The sequence below is a fragment of the Geotrypetes seraphini genome, chromosome 10 (genome assembly GCF_902459505.1).
Source record: "Geotrypetes seraphini chromosome 10, aGeoSer1.1, whole genome shotgun sequence".
Classification (NCBI taxonomy): domain Eukaryota; kingdom Metazoa; phylum Chordata; class Amphibia; order Gymnophiona; family Dermophiidae; genus Geotrypetes; species Geotrypetes seraphini.
In genome coordinates, this window is record NC_047093.1 from 3,996,258 (window position 1) to 4,011,279 (window position 15,022).

Consider the following 15,022-nt stretch of genomic DNA (forward strand, 5'->3'; position numbering starts at 1 on the left):
GGGCTCTTGGTGGTTGCGGTAGGTCTCGCTGTTGTTTGGATGTAAAAGCAGTTGTTTATCTACTGCTGCTGCTATTTAAAGTAGGTAGATTGATCTCTAAAACAGGATATAGGGGGAGGAGCTCACATGCCTGGTTGGATCGGGGCAAGGGCTCCTATTATAGGCAGCTGGTCTTGCTGGTACTTAGGTGTTAAAGCAGTTGATCTTCCTAGCGGACTGCAGGAGGTGTGTAGCTCACATTCCTGTCATGATCTGGTCTATGGGCTCTTGGTAGTTGCGGTTGGTCCCAATGCTGCTTAGGTGTAAAAGCAGTTGTTCTCCCACTGCTGCTGATATTTAAAAGCAGGTAGATTGATCTATCCAATGGACTGCTGGGGGAAGATCTTATATGTCTGGCTGGATCGTGGCTAGGGTTCCTGGTAGTGGCGGCTGGTCCTGTTGCTGCTTAGGTGTAAAAACAGTTGATCTTCTTATCGGATTGTAGGGGGGGGCGGATCTCACATTCCTGGCAGGTTCGGGTCTGTGGGTTCTTGGTGGTTGCGGATGGACCCGCTGCTGCTTAGGTGTAAAAGCAGTTGTTTTCCCAATGCTGCTGATATTTAAAAGCAGGCAGATTGATCTTTCCAATGAATTGTATGGTGAAGAGCACACATGTCTGGCTGGATTGGGACAAAAGCTCTCGATAGTGGTGGCTGGTCTTGGTGCTGCTTAGGTGTAAAAGCAGTTGATCTCCTACTTCTGATGATATTTAAAAGCAAGCATATTGATTTTTCCAACGGAATGCTGGGGGAAGAGCTTACTTGTCTGGCTGGATCAGGGCAAAGGACTCTCGGTAGTGGTGGCTGGTCCTGTTGCTGCTTAGGTGTAAAAAAACAGTTGATCTTCCTAGTGGACTGCAGGGGGAGGTGGAGCTCACACTTTTGGCTGGATCGGGTCTGTGGGCTCTTGGTAGTTGCGGATAGTTCCGCTGCTGCTGAGGTGTAAAAGCAGTTGATTTTCCACTGTTGCTGATATTTAAAAGCAGGTAGATTGATCTCTCCAATGGACTGCAGAGGGAGGAGCTCACATGCCTGGCTGGATCGGGGCAAAGGGCTCTTGGTAGTGGTGGCTGGTCCTGCTGCTACTTAGGTGTAAAAGCAGTTGATTTTCCTAGCGGACTGCAGGGAGGGTAGAGCTCATATTTTTGCAGGATCGGGATTGTGGGTTTTTGGTGGGTTGGTCCCATTGCTGCTTAGGTGATTTATCTCCCACTGCTGCTGATATTTAAAAGCAGGCAGATTGTCCAGGGAGAGGAGCTCTGCACTCAAACTGCCATCCTCCTCGCCTTCAAGTTCCGGAATCTACAGTGTTTGTGAGGAGCTAGCTAAATTAAAAATAGGCAAAGCCATAGGGTCTGACAGGATACATCTCAGGGTAATCAAGGAACTCAGAGAGGTTCTGGCAGCTCTGTTGTCTTATCTTTTCAATGCTTCCTTAGAGTCTGGTGTGGTCCTGGAGGACTGGAGAAGGGCAGATGTGGTCCCTCTGCACAACAGCGGAAGTAAGGAGGAGGTTGGGAATTACAGGCTGGTTAGTCTGACCTTGGTAGTGAGTAAACTAATGGAAGTGCTTCTTAAGCAGAGGATAGTGAGATTTCTAGAGTTAAATGGACTGCAGGACCTTAGACAGTTCTTGTCAGATGAATCTGATTGATTTCTTTGACTGGGTGACCAAACAGTTGGCTATGGGAGGGGAGCTAGATGTAGTGTATTTGGACTTTAGCAAAGCTTTCAACATAGTGCCACATTTTGCATCCCTGTCTCAAGAACTTGTCCCCAAGAGTTTGGAAATTAAAGTGATTTAATTTAACCAGTCTCTATCTTGGAACCAATCCAATCATTTGGTTTTATATACCGATTGATCACTCATAGAGAGCTCGACTCAGTTTACAACTATTTAAGATTTATTTGACGAATCCAGAATCTACCATTCCATGTTTGCTTGAGTTGATTGAGAAATTTGGAAAATTTTCAGAGTATAAGATAAATTGGAATAAATCAGAGGTTCTTCCACTAAATGTACACTGTACAAAAGGTTTATTTGATGCATTTTCTTTCGTTTGGAAGGAAGATGGTTTAAAATACTTAGGAATTTGGATTACAAAAACAGTGGATGATACAATGAAAATTAATGAAAAATGTTTATTACAAAAGGTAACAGAAATGTGTGAGCAATGGAATCCTTTACATTTATCTTGGTGGGGGAGAGTACAAACTGTTTTTTTTTTTTTTTTTTTTGTTTTTTTTTGTTTTTTTTACCCAAATTACAGTTTATTCTTGGATTTAGATATCAGCTGCTTAACAGGACAGGGTCTTTCCAAACAAAAATCAACTTCAAAAATGCTTAACACAAGAAAGAGTGTAAGTAAAGTGCATGACAGGAAGCCTGCTCAGCTGAAAGGACTGCAAGATCAGAAGTCAGCGATCACTCGCCAGAGCGGCAGCAGGCTCGAAAACCACACTGCAAGTTCTGGCATCCACTGGCGGTATCAGCATGAGGACCATTAATATTGTCACAGTAGTAGAAGTGTTCATCATTTAGAGAAGGACATGCTGAAACCAAATCTTGCAGGCCTGCTCCAGTTACAATAACACAGCCAGAAAGATTAAGGTGTTCCAGATGAGGTAATCCTCCTCTCAAAGTCAACGCCCTGAGACCACTGTCGGTTATCTGATGACATCCAGATAAACTGAGGAACTGAAGCACACGTGCAGTCTCTTGGATTGATTTTGCACTCCCAGAGCAAACTAAGTCTTTTACCTCTGACTGTTGAGTCCTTCTTGCCACTTTACACTGAGAGGTCTCTGGGAGTGCTTGTATAGTCCTTAGTGCTGTTCCAGCACAACAGTATGAATAAGCACAATATGTCAAGGCAGCAGAAGCACAATTCCGTTGTAAGCAGACATTAGTCCTTAGTCCAATTATGTCCTTACTGCAGCAGCTAGACTCAAAACAATGGAGGCCAGATGTTGTTTCTACTACACAAAGTCCATCAGCATTTCTGTATCTCCATTCAGCAGCATCTTCAATATCAGCTAAATCTTCTGCATCTAGCATCCAAATGTAGGCTGAAGAATTAAAATGTCTGGAATTAACAGGCTTTATCCAATGATGCTTATTATTTGCTCCCTTGGCGAGGCTATCCTCAGTAAACTTATACAAAGTGTGGGTTGTCTGAGTAGTAATATTCTTATTTTTGTTTTTTGTGGTCTTATATTGACAGGATTTTAAAATGCTTTTGTTGTGAGATGGTAGAATCCCCAAAGCTCTTGACATCATTTCTAAAGCCATATCTGTTATTTTCTCACAACCAGACAGATCAAGATGGCGAAGACTCTGGCAACCACCAACTGAAGACCATCCATCAAATGCAGAGTCAGAAACATCTGTCTGAGTGAGATCTAAATGTTCCAGATTTGGGCAAAGTTCCAACATCTGTTGAACCGTTTTACTGGAAACAGCAGAACTGTATGCCAGTACTAGGGTTGTCACTGAAGATCCCACATATGGGAGAACATTATGTATCACACCATGGAGTAAGTACAAACTGTTAAAATGAAGATTTTACCTGTAGTTTGTTACCAAATGGGGATGTTACCAGTTTTTTTTCAGGGGTCCTTTTATAAAAAGTTAAATAGGGTTTTAACAAAATTTGTTTGGCTGGGTAAAATTCCTAGAATTGCTTTAGTGTCTTTGCAAAGGCCAATTGTGGAGGGTGGGGTAAATTTTCCTAACTTTTATAGGTATCATCAAGCCTATATTTTGCATCAAGGTATGTATTGGATCCTCACAGAGCCCATCGATAATATACCAGATTGGTTCTGGCTAGAATGGAGACTCATGTTTCCTTTGCGTCTCTGTCATGTTATTAGTATCAAAATGCCAAGGTTATATAAGGATAATAATGAGTGAGAAACTGACTATGTTTATAAATGCCAATGGTAAGAGAGCAAATGCCATCTAAAAATTGCTCAGAAAAAGTGAAACTCTGAAGGGAGGTGGATACCTTCCCTTGGTAAAAGAGTTTACCATCCAATCATTGCATTGCTTTAAAAGACATCACTCTCTAACCAGGTAGAACTTCAATTGTATAACAAAGATACTTAATCGACAAAAAACATGTTCAATATATATGAGAAAATCTCTTGCTTGCACTTATCTGTGCAGACTTGAAAAACTGTAAATGTAAGGGCTCTGGGGTCTCAACGTGGCCCCGTTTCGATAAACTGCTTCAGGAGACCCAATACAATGCTGCACACTGGTATAAATGTATCTTCCCAAGAGATGATCTGAAAGTAACAACAAAAATTGTATCAATCACAGCGCAACAAAAACTCAAAAATGGAGCGCTGAGAAACTATATTACTTCTTGGCAGCCTAGGAGCTAAAGAGAAAAGCACTCACATACCGTTTATCAAAATTTTGTGCCTTCACATACGTATCAGCCTTTTGATATCAGAATTGCCCTATTCAAATTTATCAGGAAGTGTAAACTGAAACATTTTTTTCATAAAGAGGCAGACAGCCGTGATGACATCACGGATGATTTAGGATCTACTGCACAAGTAAAATTACCACTGAAATCTATGTGGTGCCCTCCTGGCACTGTAGACCCACATATACAGACTTTTGAAAATCTGGTACTGAAAGATATAGAAGAATTAGAGCATCTGCAGTCTCCACTTCGGTTCAACTTATCACGCTCACAGCAATTGGCTTTGAATGTTTTAGCCACTGATAGTGATATTGTCATCAGACCCGCTGACAAAGGGGGAGGAATAGTCATCTTGGACATGGCACAATATGAAGCAGAGGCTCATCGCCAATTGTCGGATAGCACATATTATGAGATGCTCCATCATGACCCAGTGAGTGATATTCAGGACGTCATTTCAAGTATTTTGGTGCGAGGGTTGGAGATGGGTGTTATAACTGAGAGGGAGTACAGATTTTTACACTGCAAGTACCCTAAAACTCCAGTTATCTACTTTGTTCCAAAAATTCATAAATCACTTACCAACCCTCCAGGAAGACCAATAGTTTCAGGTATAGGGTCAATATTGGAACCCTTATCAGCCATGTTGGACTCTTATCTTAAGGATAGAGTCCCCCTAGCTCCATCATACATCTTGGATTCAGCTAGCATGATAAAATTCTTGGCAACATTTACCAATATCACACATGGTGCTATACTGTTTACCTTGGATATCACAGCCCTGTACACAAATATACCACAGCATGATGCTATTGACATCATCAAAGAAGAATTACAGATGATGGACATCCCGGCTATTAAAATCAAATTTTTGACGGACCTAGCTTCAATTGCTTTGGGCATGAATTATTTTCAGTTTGGCGAAGTATTTTATAAACAGATCAAAGGTACCGCCATGGGAGCCAAAATGGCTCCATCCATTGCTTGCCTCTACGTGTCCAGGTTCGAAAAAACCTTTTTGTACCCTTCCATCTATTGGCAACAGTTGATTTTTTTGGAAACGCTACATAGATGATATCCTTGGCATTTGGACAGGCACAGCAGAAGAATTGGATCAATTTTTAGGATGGTTGAACAGTTGTGACGCTAATCTGCAGTTTACTTTATATAAAGATCAACACCAAGTACCTTTTTTGGACATTAACATTCAGTTGAGCAACGGAAATTTTCAAACATCTATTTATCGTAAACCTACTGACCGCAACAATCTTCTTCAATACGATAGCTTTCATCCGAAGCATTTAAGGGACAATATCCCAGCAGGTCAATTCTTGAGACTTCGAAGACTGTGTACTTCCACACAGGATTATGTTTCTAAGGCAGAAGCCATGAAAGCTAGGTTTGAAGAAAAGGGTTACCCTGTCTCTGTCATAAAGAAAGCATACAAGAGGGGATTGTATGCTAATCGTTCTTTATTATTAGAAACACAATCCAAAAGTGAGGATCAATCTTTAGTATGTGTTTTACCCTACTCACATTTGGCATTTCACATCAAACGGACCATTAAACAGCATTGGCACGTTATGCAATACCATCCAGAGTTTCAGGAACCCCCTCGTTTTGCATTCTCTAGAAACCAGAATTTAAAACAAAAGCTGGTTCACTCCCAGTTCCAGCATTCTTTTCAGGACATTTCTATTGACAAGAGAGGGCATCAACCTTGTGGGCACTGCAGAATGTGTCAGTACAGCGTACCCTTACAGCATATGAATTTGATCACTAAAAGAAAATTTCGCTACACAGCTTCAGATTGTAATACAAAGCAAGTTGTATACATAATACAATGTCCCTGCGGATTGAGTTATGTGGGCTGTACAGTACGTAGTATTAAGACTAGGATAGGTGAGCACATAAGCAGGATAAATTCTGGCATACAAGAAGCCCCTCTTGTACAACATTGGACACAACAGCGGCATGACATTTCCACTTTGAGATTTTCAGTACTTGATATAGTCATTGCTACCAGAGGGGGTGATATACCTAAACTCCTCTGGCGCAAGGAACAGAAGTGGATCTTTGAGCTCAACACACTTCACCCTGGCGGATTAAATAACAAAAAAACAGCATTCAAAAAGGAAACACAGCACACAAACAGTTCTCAAAACACATTCACTGTTTGTGGCTCACAGACAAGTTCACCTGCATTGGTTCAGGCCAATTATCATCAAAGTCAGCACAAGCCTCCTGACAGTCCATAGATTCTTCATACAGGTGAGACGAATCCTCTGTCGGTTCTACTTCAGACACCTCCATAGGTTGGGGCCAGTCGCCCCTGTTTGGCTCAGTAGGATCCCTGGGGAGACAAAGCTTCAGCTTTCTCCCTAACCGGCTTGCTGATCTGAATGCCACTACTGGCTTATGTACCTTAGGGGCGTGCTCTGTTCTAGGTGAGTCAGCAGAAGCCCAGGGACCTCTAGTGGCATTTTTGTGAATTGGAGTTTTCTCAGCTCAGTTTCAACAGTAGTTTTTTCAACAGTAGTTTTTTTCAATAACTCTTTATTCATAATGACAGTGTTCTTTCTCACACATTAACCTTTTTGACGTCATCGATTTTCTGACGTCATCACGTTCCGTTAGAGGTCACCCCTCCTCCTCACTGTAGTATAAAAGTAGTGAGGAGGTGAGCGGTCTCCGTCGTTTGGAATCTTCAAATTTTGATAAACGGTATGTGAGTGCTTTTCTCTTTAGCTCCTAGGCTGCCAAGAAGTAATATAGTTTCTCAGCGCTCCATTTTTGAGTTTTTGTTGCGCTGTGATTGATACAATTTTTGTTGTTACTTTCAGATCATCTCTTGGGAAGATACATTTATACCAGTGTGCAGCATTGTATTGGGTCTCCTGAAGCAGTTTATCGAAACGGGGCCACGTTGAGACCCCAGAGCCCTTACATTTACAGTTTTTCAAGTCTGCACAGATAAGTGCAAGCAAGAGATTTTCTCATATATATTGAACATGTTTTTTGTCGATTAAGTATCTTTGTTATACAATTGAAGTTCTACCTGGTTAGAGAGTGATGTCTTTTAAAGCAATGCAATGATTGGATGGTAAACTCTTTTACCAAGGGAAGGTATCCACCTCCCTTCAGAGTTTCACTTTTTCTGAGCAATTTTTAGATGGCATTTGCTCTCTTACCATTGGCATTTATAAACATAGTCAGTTTCTCACTCATTATTACATTTACTTCACTGACTAGTGTATATATATTTCCCTGTAAGCCTTTTTGACAAGGTTATATAAGGAGCATAAAATATTTGTTGATACATGGAAAACTTTAAGGTATATAAGTAGTCTAACTCCTATTCCAATAATTACCGTATTTTCACGCATATAACGCGCGCGTTATACGTGTTTTTACAAACCGTGCATAGCCTTGTGCGGTATACGCGTGAGCGCGCTATATAAAATTTTTTTTACATAGTTCCCCCCCCCGACGCACCCCCACCCCGAAGGACCGCTCGCATGCACTCCCACCCGCACCCCCACCCTGAAGGACCGCTCGCACCCCCACAGCCTCCCGACCCCCCCCATCATGTAGAAGCTCCTACCGGTGTCCTGCTGCTTCCTCTTCCGGCGGTTCGCCCTTTCTCTAACGTCAAGCCCTCTTGCCCCGCCGATTCCCCGACACGATCGGGGCAAGAGGGAGCTCAAGCTCTCTTGCCCCAGTCAACCGCGGCACCCCCGACACGATCGGGGCAAGAGGGAGCTCAAGCCCTCTTGCCCCCCGACACGATCGGGGCAAAAGGGAGCCCAAGCCCTCTTGCCCCGCCGACTCCCCAACTCCCCGACAATATCGGGCCAGGAGGGAGCCCAAACCCTCCTGGCCACGGCGACCCCCTACCCCCACCCCGCACTACATTACGGGCAGGAGGGATCCCAGGCCCTCCTGCCCTCGACGCAAACCCCCCCTCCCCCCAACGACCGCCACCCCAAAGAACCTCCGACCGCACCCCCCAGCCGACCCGCGACCCCCCTGGCCGACCCCCACGACACCCCCACCCCCCTTCCCCGTACCTTTGTGTAGTTGGCCGGACAGACGGGAGCCAAACCCGCCTGTCCGGCAGGCAGCCAACAACGGAATGAGGCCGGATTGGCCCATCCGTCCCAAAGCTCCGCCTACTGGTGGAGCCTAAGGCGCCTGGGCCAATCAGAATAGGCCCGGAAGCCTTAGGTCCCTCCTGGGGGCGGGGCCTTGGGCACATGGTCGGGTTGGTGTGCGGTATATATGTGCGCGGTATATAAAAATTTCTGTACATAAATTTGTGTTTTCCGCGCACTATACCCGTGTGCGCGTTTTACACGGGTGCGCGTTATCTACGTGAAAATACGGTAAATCAACAACTCAAACGATTTGGCTAAACGCCAAGATCAAAATTGGCGGTTTTAAAATCATCTGGAAGCATTGGATGTTGGCAGGAATCCGTACTTTGGAGGATGTAATAAATAAAGGTTGCTTGAGTTTTCACAATTGCAACATAAATTTGGTCTTCATAAATCGCAATATTTTAGATGGTTGCAATTGAAGCAGGCTATTCAGGTAGGGTTCCCTGAATGGAAAAATCTTAATAATTATCATAGCCTGGAATTCTTATGCTTTCAGATGGATTCTATGGGACATCAGGCCGCGCAGTGGTATAAATTATTATCTGGATTTGTAAATAAAAAACCAAAAAATGGTCTTAGGGATATTTGGAGCATTGAGATTAAGCATCAAATTAATGCATCTCAATGGCCACAACTTTGGTCTTGGAGGTTAAGATGTACAGTATCAGCATCTATGAGACAAACATGGTTTTTTCTTTTTGGACCCCTGTTCGTTTACAAAAACTAGATAGCTCTAGGTCTAATAGATGTTGGCACTGTTATCTTGAAGTTGGGATATTAGATCATCTTTTATTCTATTGTCCATTCATATTATTGTTTTGGAAGTCAATTTGGCCTCAAATAAATAGGATGTTGGAAAATCCGGTAGCCTTGACATATGATACTATTTTATTTGGCACAGCAATGAGAGCAAAGAGTCAAATTTCGTCAAATAACAACAGGGCTCGGTTCTTGGGCCTATCTTGTTCAATATTTTTATAAACGACCTGGAAGAGGAAACGACATGCAATATAATAAAGTTTGCTGATGATACAAAACTATGTCGGGTGGTTGGCTCTCAAAGGGACTGCGAGGATCTCCAGAAAGATCTGAACCAGCTAGAAACGTGGGCGATAAAGTGACAGATGAACTTTAACATAAACAAATGCAAGGTGATGCATCTAGGAAAGAAAAACAAGGAATATGAGTATAAGATGTTGGGGATCAAGTTGGATAAATGCGAACAGGAAAGGGATTTGGGGGTACTGATTGACAGTACCCTAAAGCCATCGGCACAATGTGCGGCGGTGGCGAAGAAAGCGAGCAGGATGTTGGGCATAATTAAGAAGGGGATTACGAGTAGATCGGAAGATGTCATAATGCCACTTTATAGAACAATGGTCAGACCGCACTTGGAATACTGTATCCAACACTGGTCTCCATACCTAAAAAAGGATATAACTCTACTGGAGAAAGTGCAGAGGCGAGCCACGAAACTTATTAAAGGAATGGAACATTTGACCTACAAAGATCGACTCAGGAAGCTGGGACTGTTTACCCTTGAGAAGAGAAGACTGAGAGGGGATTTGATAGAGACTTTTAAAATATTAAAAGGATTTGATAAAATAGACCAAGAAGCAGCATTACTGACATTTTCACATGTGACACGGACAAGAGGTCATAGCCTGAAACTGAGTGGCAGCAGGTTCAGGACAAATGTCAGGAAGTTTTCTTTCACACAGCGCGTGGTGGATGCTTGGAATGCACTCCCGGGGGAGGTTGTGGAGGAGACTACTGTACTGGGATTCAAGCGCAAGTTGGATGCCTTCCTTCTTGCATATCATATTGAGGGATACGGTAAATCCAGGTCTCCATAAAGGAGTGCCTAAATGGGCCGCCGCGTGTGCGGATCACCGGACTAGATGGACCTCGGTCTGATCCGGTGAAGGCGTTTCTTATGTTCTTATAAACTTTTATTTATTTTGACTGGAGTAGCAATTCAACAAATAACATACAATTGGAAAAATTATGACAGATTAAATTATAACTTTTGGTGGAATTCTGTATGCCATATATATAAAATGGAACGTACAATAGCAACACAAAAAGGATATTTTGGTAAATTTCAGAAAATATGGAGACCATTAACAGACTTTTGTAATGAATGATAACAGTTTCCCAAGGTAATATATTTGATAGAAGGGAAAAAGGTGGGTATTATTTTTATTTATCTCATAACGCATATGAATATGTTAATAGTCCCACTGTATTGTATGAAATACTGTTACGGGAGGGGATGGGATGGGAGAGTTTCTATTTAATAATAATTGTTCAGATATCAGGTGTAATACATAAAATTCAAGACATTAGAATATAAATATGTAATGAAATGTTATATTTAATGTGCTATATGAGAGTTAATCAAGTGTGTATTTATAAGTTCATATCTAATACACTTATTGTAACATGCAAAAATGAATAAAGAATTAAAAAATAAAAAAATAAATAAGATTATAACAGAAAAGAATCATGGTTGACAAATAAAAAATTGTTAATCAGACACAGATAAAATTTTATTGAGTCTTCTGAAATAAGTGAGTTTTTAACTTTTTTCAAAATGTTGCTAATTGAGAGAGGAGTCTAATCTCAGATGGAAGCTCATTCCAAATCTTTACAAATAAAAAGGTAAATGAACAACAGAAATTAGCTGTTGATTTGATATTCCTTAAGGTGGGAAAGCTAAGTTTATATTTGTGGGCACTTCTGGAATTCTATAGCAGAAAAGAATTGAAAGAAATAGGAACAAAAGGGAAAAGATCCCAAACATAATTTAAAACATTATACTAACACTAGTCTTTAAGCCCATTACATTAACGGATGCTAGAGTAGATGTCTGTCTGTCTGGGTTTTTTTTTTCTTTGTCTCTCTCTCCTTGCACACTACCTGTCTGTCTGTCATTTTTTCTGTCTGTATCTCTCCCTATGTCCTTAGTGCCCCCAGTGCCTCCTTCCTATGTCCCCATCATTATCTTCCAGACTTTGTCCCACCCCCACCCCCAGTCTGCCTGCCTGCCTCCCATCCCCCTGAGCAGCATGTTTCCATTTAAACCCCCCACCCCCGATGCCAGCCTGCCTGCCTGCCTCCCATCCCCCTGAGCAGCATGTTTCCACTAAACCCCCCCACCCCACCCCCGATGCCAGCCTGCCTGCCTGCCATCCCCCTGAGCAGCATGTTTTCATTTAACCCCCCACCCCCCTGATGCCAGCCTGAGCTGCATGTTTCAATTTAACCCCCCCCGATGCCAGCCTGCCTGCCTGCCTCCCATCTCCCTGAGCAGCATGTTTCCATTATAACCCCCCACCCCCTGATGCCAGCCTGCCTGCCTGCCTCCCATCCCCTTGAGCAGCATGTTTTAATTTAACCCACCCCCATTGCCCCTCCCCGATGCCAGCCTGCCTGCCTGCCTCCCTCCCATCCCCTTGAGCAGCATGTATCCCTTTAATCCCCCCGCCCCTCCCCTACCCAGCACACATGAAACCCTAGTTGACCCTCCCAGCCGACTCACCACAAGACGAACAGAAACCTCCCAGCTTCAGCAGCGTCCGAGGCACAGTAAACACATTGCTTCACGGTCTTCTACTGGTCTACTTTCCTCTGCCGCGTCCCTGATGAGTAGGGGATCAAAAGTTTGTCTATAAATGCCGGTTGATTAGAGTTTTTAGTTTTGAAAGTGAAGAGAAGTATTTTATAGGAAAGACGATGAGAAACAGGTAACCAATGTGCTTTACGAAAAAGAGGGGTGACATGATCAAATTTTTTAGCTTGATAGATTAATTTAACAGCTGTATTTTGTAATAATTGTAAACGACAGATTTCTTTCTGGGTTATGCCTTGATAGAGGGCATTACAGTAATCAATAGTTGAGATTACTAGGGAGTGAATCAAGATATTAATAGAGGAATGGTTCAGAAAAGAGGAAATAGAATGGATGAGCCTGAGCTTATGAAAGTATTTCTGCATGACTGCACTAATTTGCTGATGGAAAGTAAGATCCCTGTTCTAGAATGACTCCAAGATGTTTAACTTTGTTATCCATTTGAACTGGGGAGGAGTCAGTACTAATGGGTAGACATAGATGGTCATCTGGGGAAATCGAAAAAAGAACACTGGTAGTTTTAAGAATGTTCAATGATAGTTTATTGTGCCGAAGCCAAAGGCTGATTTTGTTGAGTTTTTGATTAATTTCTGTTATGTCTTCAGGGGATTTAGAATTTATGGGATGAAGTAATTGAATATCATCGGCATAAGTGTATACAGTGAAACCTATAGATTGGGCCAGGGTGAGTAGTGGAGCTAGGAATATATTAAAGAGAAGGGGAGAAAGAATTGAACCTTGGGGCACTCCATAGTTTTGGTAAATAGTGGAAGAGATGGAGTCACTGAAACTGACTTTGTAGTATTGGTCTTGAAAGTAGAAGGAGAACCATTGCAAAACTGTACCTGAGATATTAATAGATTCTAGTCGAGCTAGAAGTAGGGAATGATCAATTGTATCGAAAGCAGAAGTGAGATCTAAGGAGATTAGAATAGAGGAGTTACGGTTGTCTTTAAAGTAATGAATTGAAGTAGTTAATCCGATGAGTGACAGTTCAGTAGATTAATTTTTTCGAAAGCCTGTTTGATAGGGATGTAAAGCATAAGTTTTTTCAGCGAAATTGGACAGTTGGTTGAAAACCAATTTTTCGATTATTTTTGCTAGGAAAGGTAAGTTTGCAATAAGACAGTAGTTGTTGATTTGATTTTCAGATTTGTTTATTTGTTTAAGCTTTGGAAATACAAGAGCAAATTTCCAAGAGGATGGTAAATAGCCGGTAGTGAGGCTTTTGATGATCATGTTAAGTATAAATGGACCAAAGATGCTGAAGTGATTTTTGAGAATAGTGGGGGGCAAATTTTCTAGAGAGTTGTTCCTGGGGTTTAGGCTCTGCATTATGACCTGCAGTTCCTCTAGTGTAGGTAAACAGAAAGTTGAGAATGAACTGGGTAGAGGGGAAGTGGGTGTGTTAGGTATTGGGGAGCTAACAAGTGTTGTTCGTACATCTTTGATTTTTTGATCAAAATGATCAGCCAGGGCTTGGGCTGTAGGTTGGTTTGAAGTAGGACCGGGTCTTTTAACGTAGGGGGAGAGCTTGCGGACAATGGAATATAGTGCTGAAGAGTTTTTGGTGGTAGATATATGGTTAGTATAGTATTTTTTCTTGGCTGTCTGTAGGGATTTCTTGTAGAAGGTGGCTTGTTCTTTGTAGTTTTTAAGTATAGATGAGGAGTGTTTGCGTCTCCAAAGCCTTTCAATAGAGCGGAGCTGACGACGAATAAGAAAAAGTTCCTGACTATACCGTGGTTTTTTAGTTGAGGAGGTGGAATGAGTGTGTGAATGAATGGGGGCCAGATAATCTAGCAATTGTTGTGTTTTGCTGTACCAGGTAATGGATTGTTCATTGAGAGCAAGATCAGAAAATTCTTCTATGTGCAGTTCCAGGTGGGTATTAATAGAATTGGTAGTAATGTTGCTGTAATCACGAGTATGGTAAGTGTATGATTTGGATAGAGATGTGCATGAATTTTGGGGAAGATTTAGACTAATTAAAGTGTGATCAATCCAGGGAAGAGGAAAAGTTTGAGGACTTTTAAATCCTGAAGAAAGAGAATTAGGGACAAAGATCATATCAATGGTATGACCGGCTGAATGTGTAGAATTATGTAGAAGGGGAGTTAGTGAGATATCAGAGATAAAAGATAGAATATCAGAAGTAATTGGATTATTAGGGACATCAAAATGAATATTAAAGTCTCCTAATATAATAGGGTACTCATGGGAAATACAGAAATCTAAGATAATAGATTGAAGAGATATTAAATTGTCTTTTATAATTGGGGGAGGTAGATAAAGGAGTTGGAAGTGAAGAGGGAGAGGGTTAGAGAGGGTGAATTGGAGGATCTCAGCAAATGCACAGGTGGTACTGGGTAGTTCAAAATTAAGAGGAAGAGAAGAGTGATAGATAACAGCAACATCTCCTCCAGTTTTGTGAGACCGGTAGAAAGATTTGAAAAGAAAGTTATTAGGACAAGCTTGATGTAGGTAGGCATCTTCCCCTTCTGATAACCAGATTTCAGTAAGACAGAGGATATTTAGTAGAGAATGACACGGTGACAAAATTCATCACCATTCCCGTCCCGCGGATAACCGCGGGAAATAATCCCATGTCATTTTTTAGTGTCTATTTCATCCTCAGTCCTTTTACACCAGCATTCTTCAAAGCAAAGCTTGAGGGTCAGTGGTTGTGGCCCTTCATACTCTGATTCTTCTCTCTCTCCTTAAAGAATGACATGAAGATGGTTTACCGCGGTT

General features: G+C 42.0%; 2 protein-coding genes across 3 annotated transcripts in view; both read right to left on the reverse strand.

The window, feature by feature from the left end:
• DNAH17 (dynein axonemal heavy chain 17) overlaps positions 1 to 15,022 on the reverse strand; it is a 954,442-nt gene that overhangs the window by 311,039 nt on the left and 628,381 nt on the right. The gene's annotated exons all lie outside the window — the stretch shown is intronic.
• LOC117367550 (F-box/LRR-repeat protein 5-like) lies at positions 2,299 to 3,577 on the reverse strand. The gene has a single exon (XM_033960192.1). The coding sequence runs from the start codon at positions 3,472 to 3,474 to the stop codon at positions 2,464 to 2,466; it is 1,011 nt and encodes a 336-aa protein (XP_033816083.1). The 5' UTR covers positions 3,475 to 3,577; the 3' UTR covers positions 2,299 to 2,463.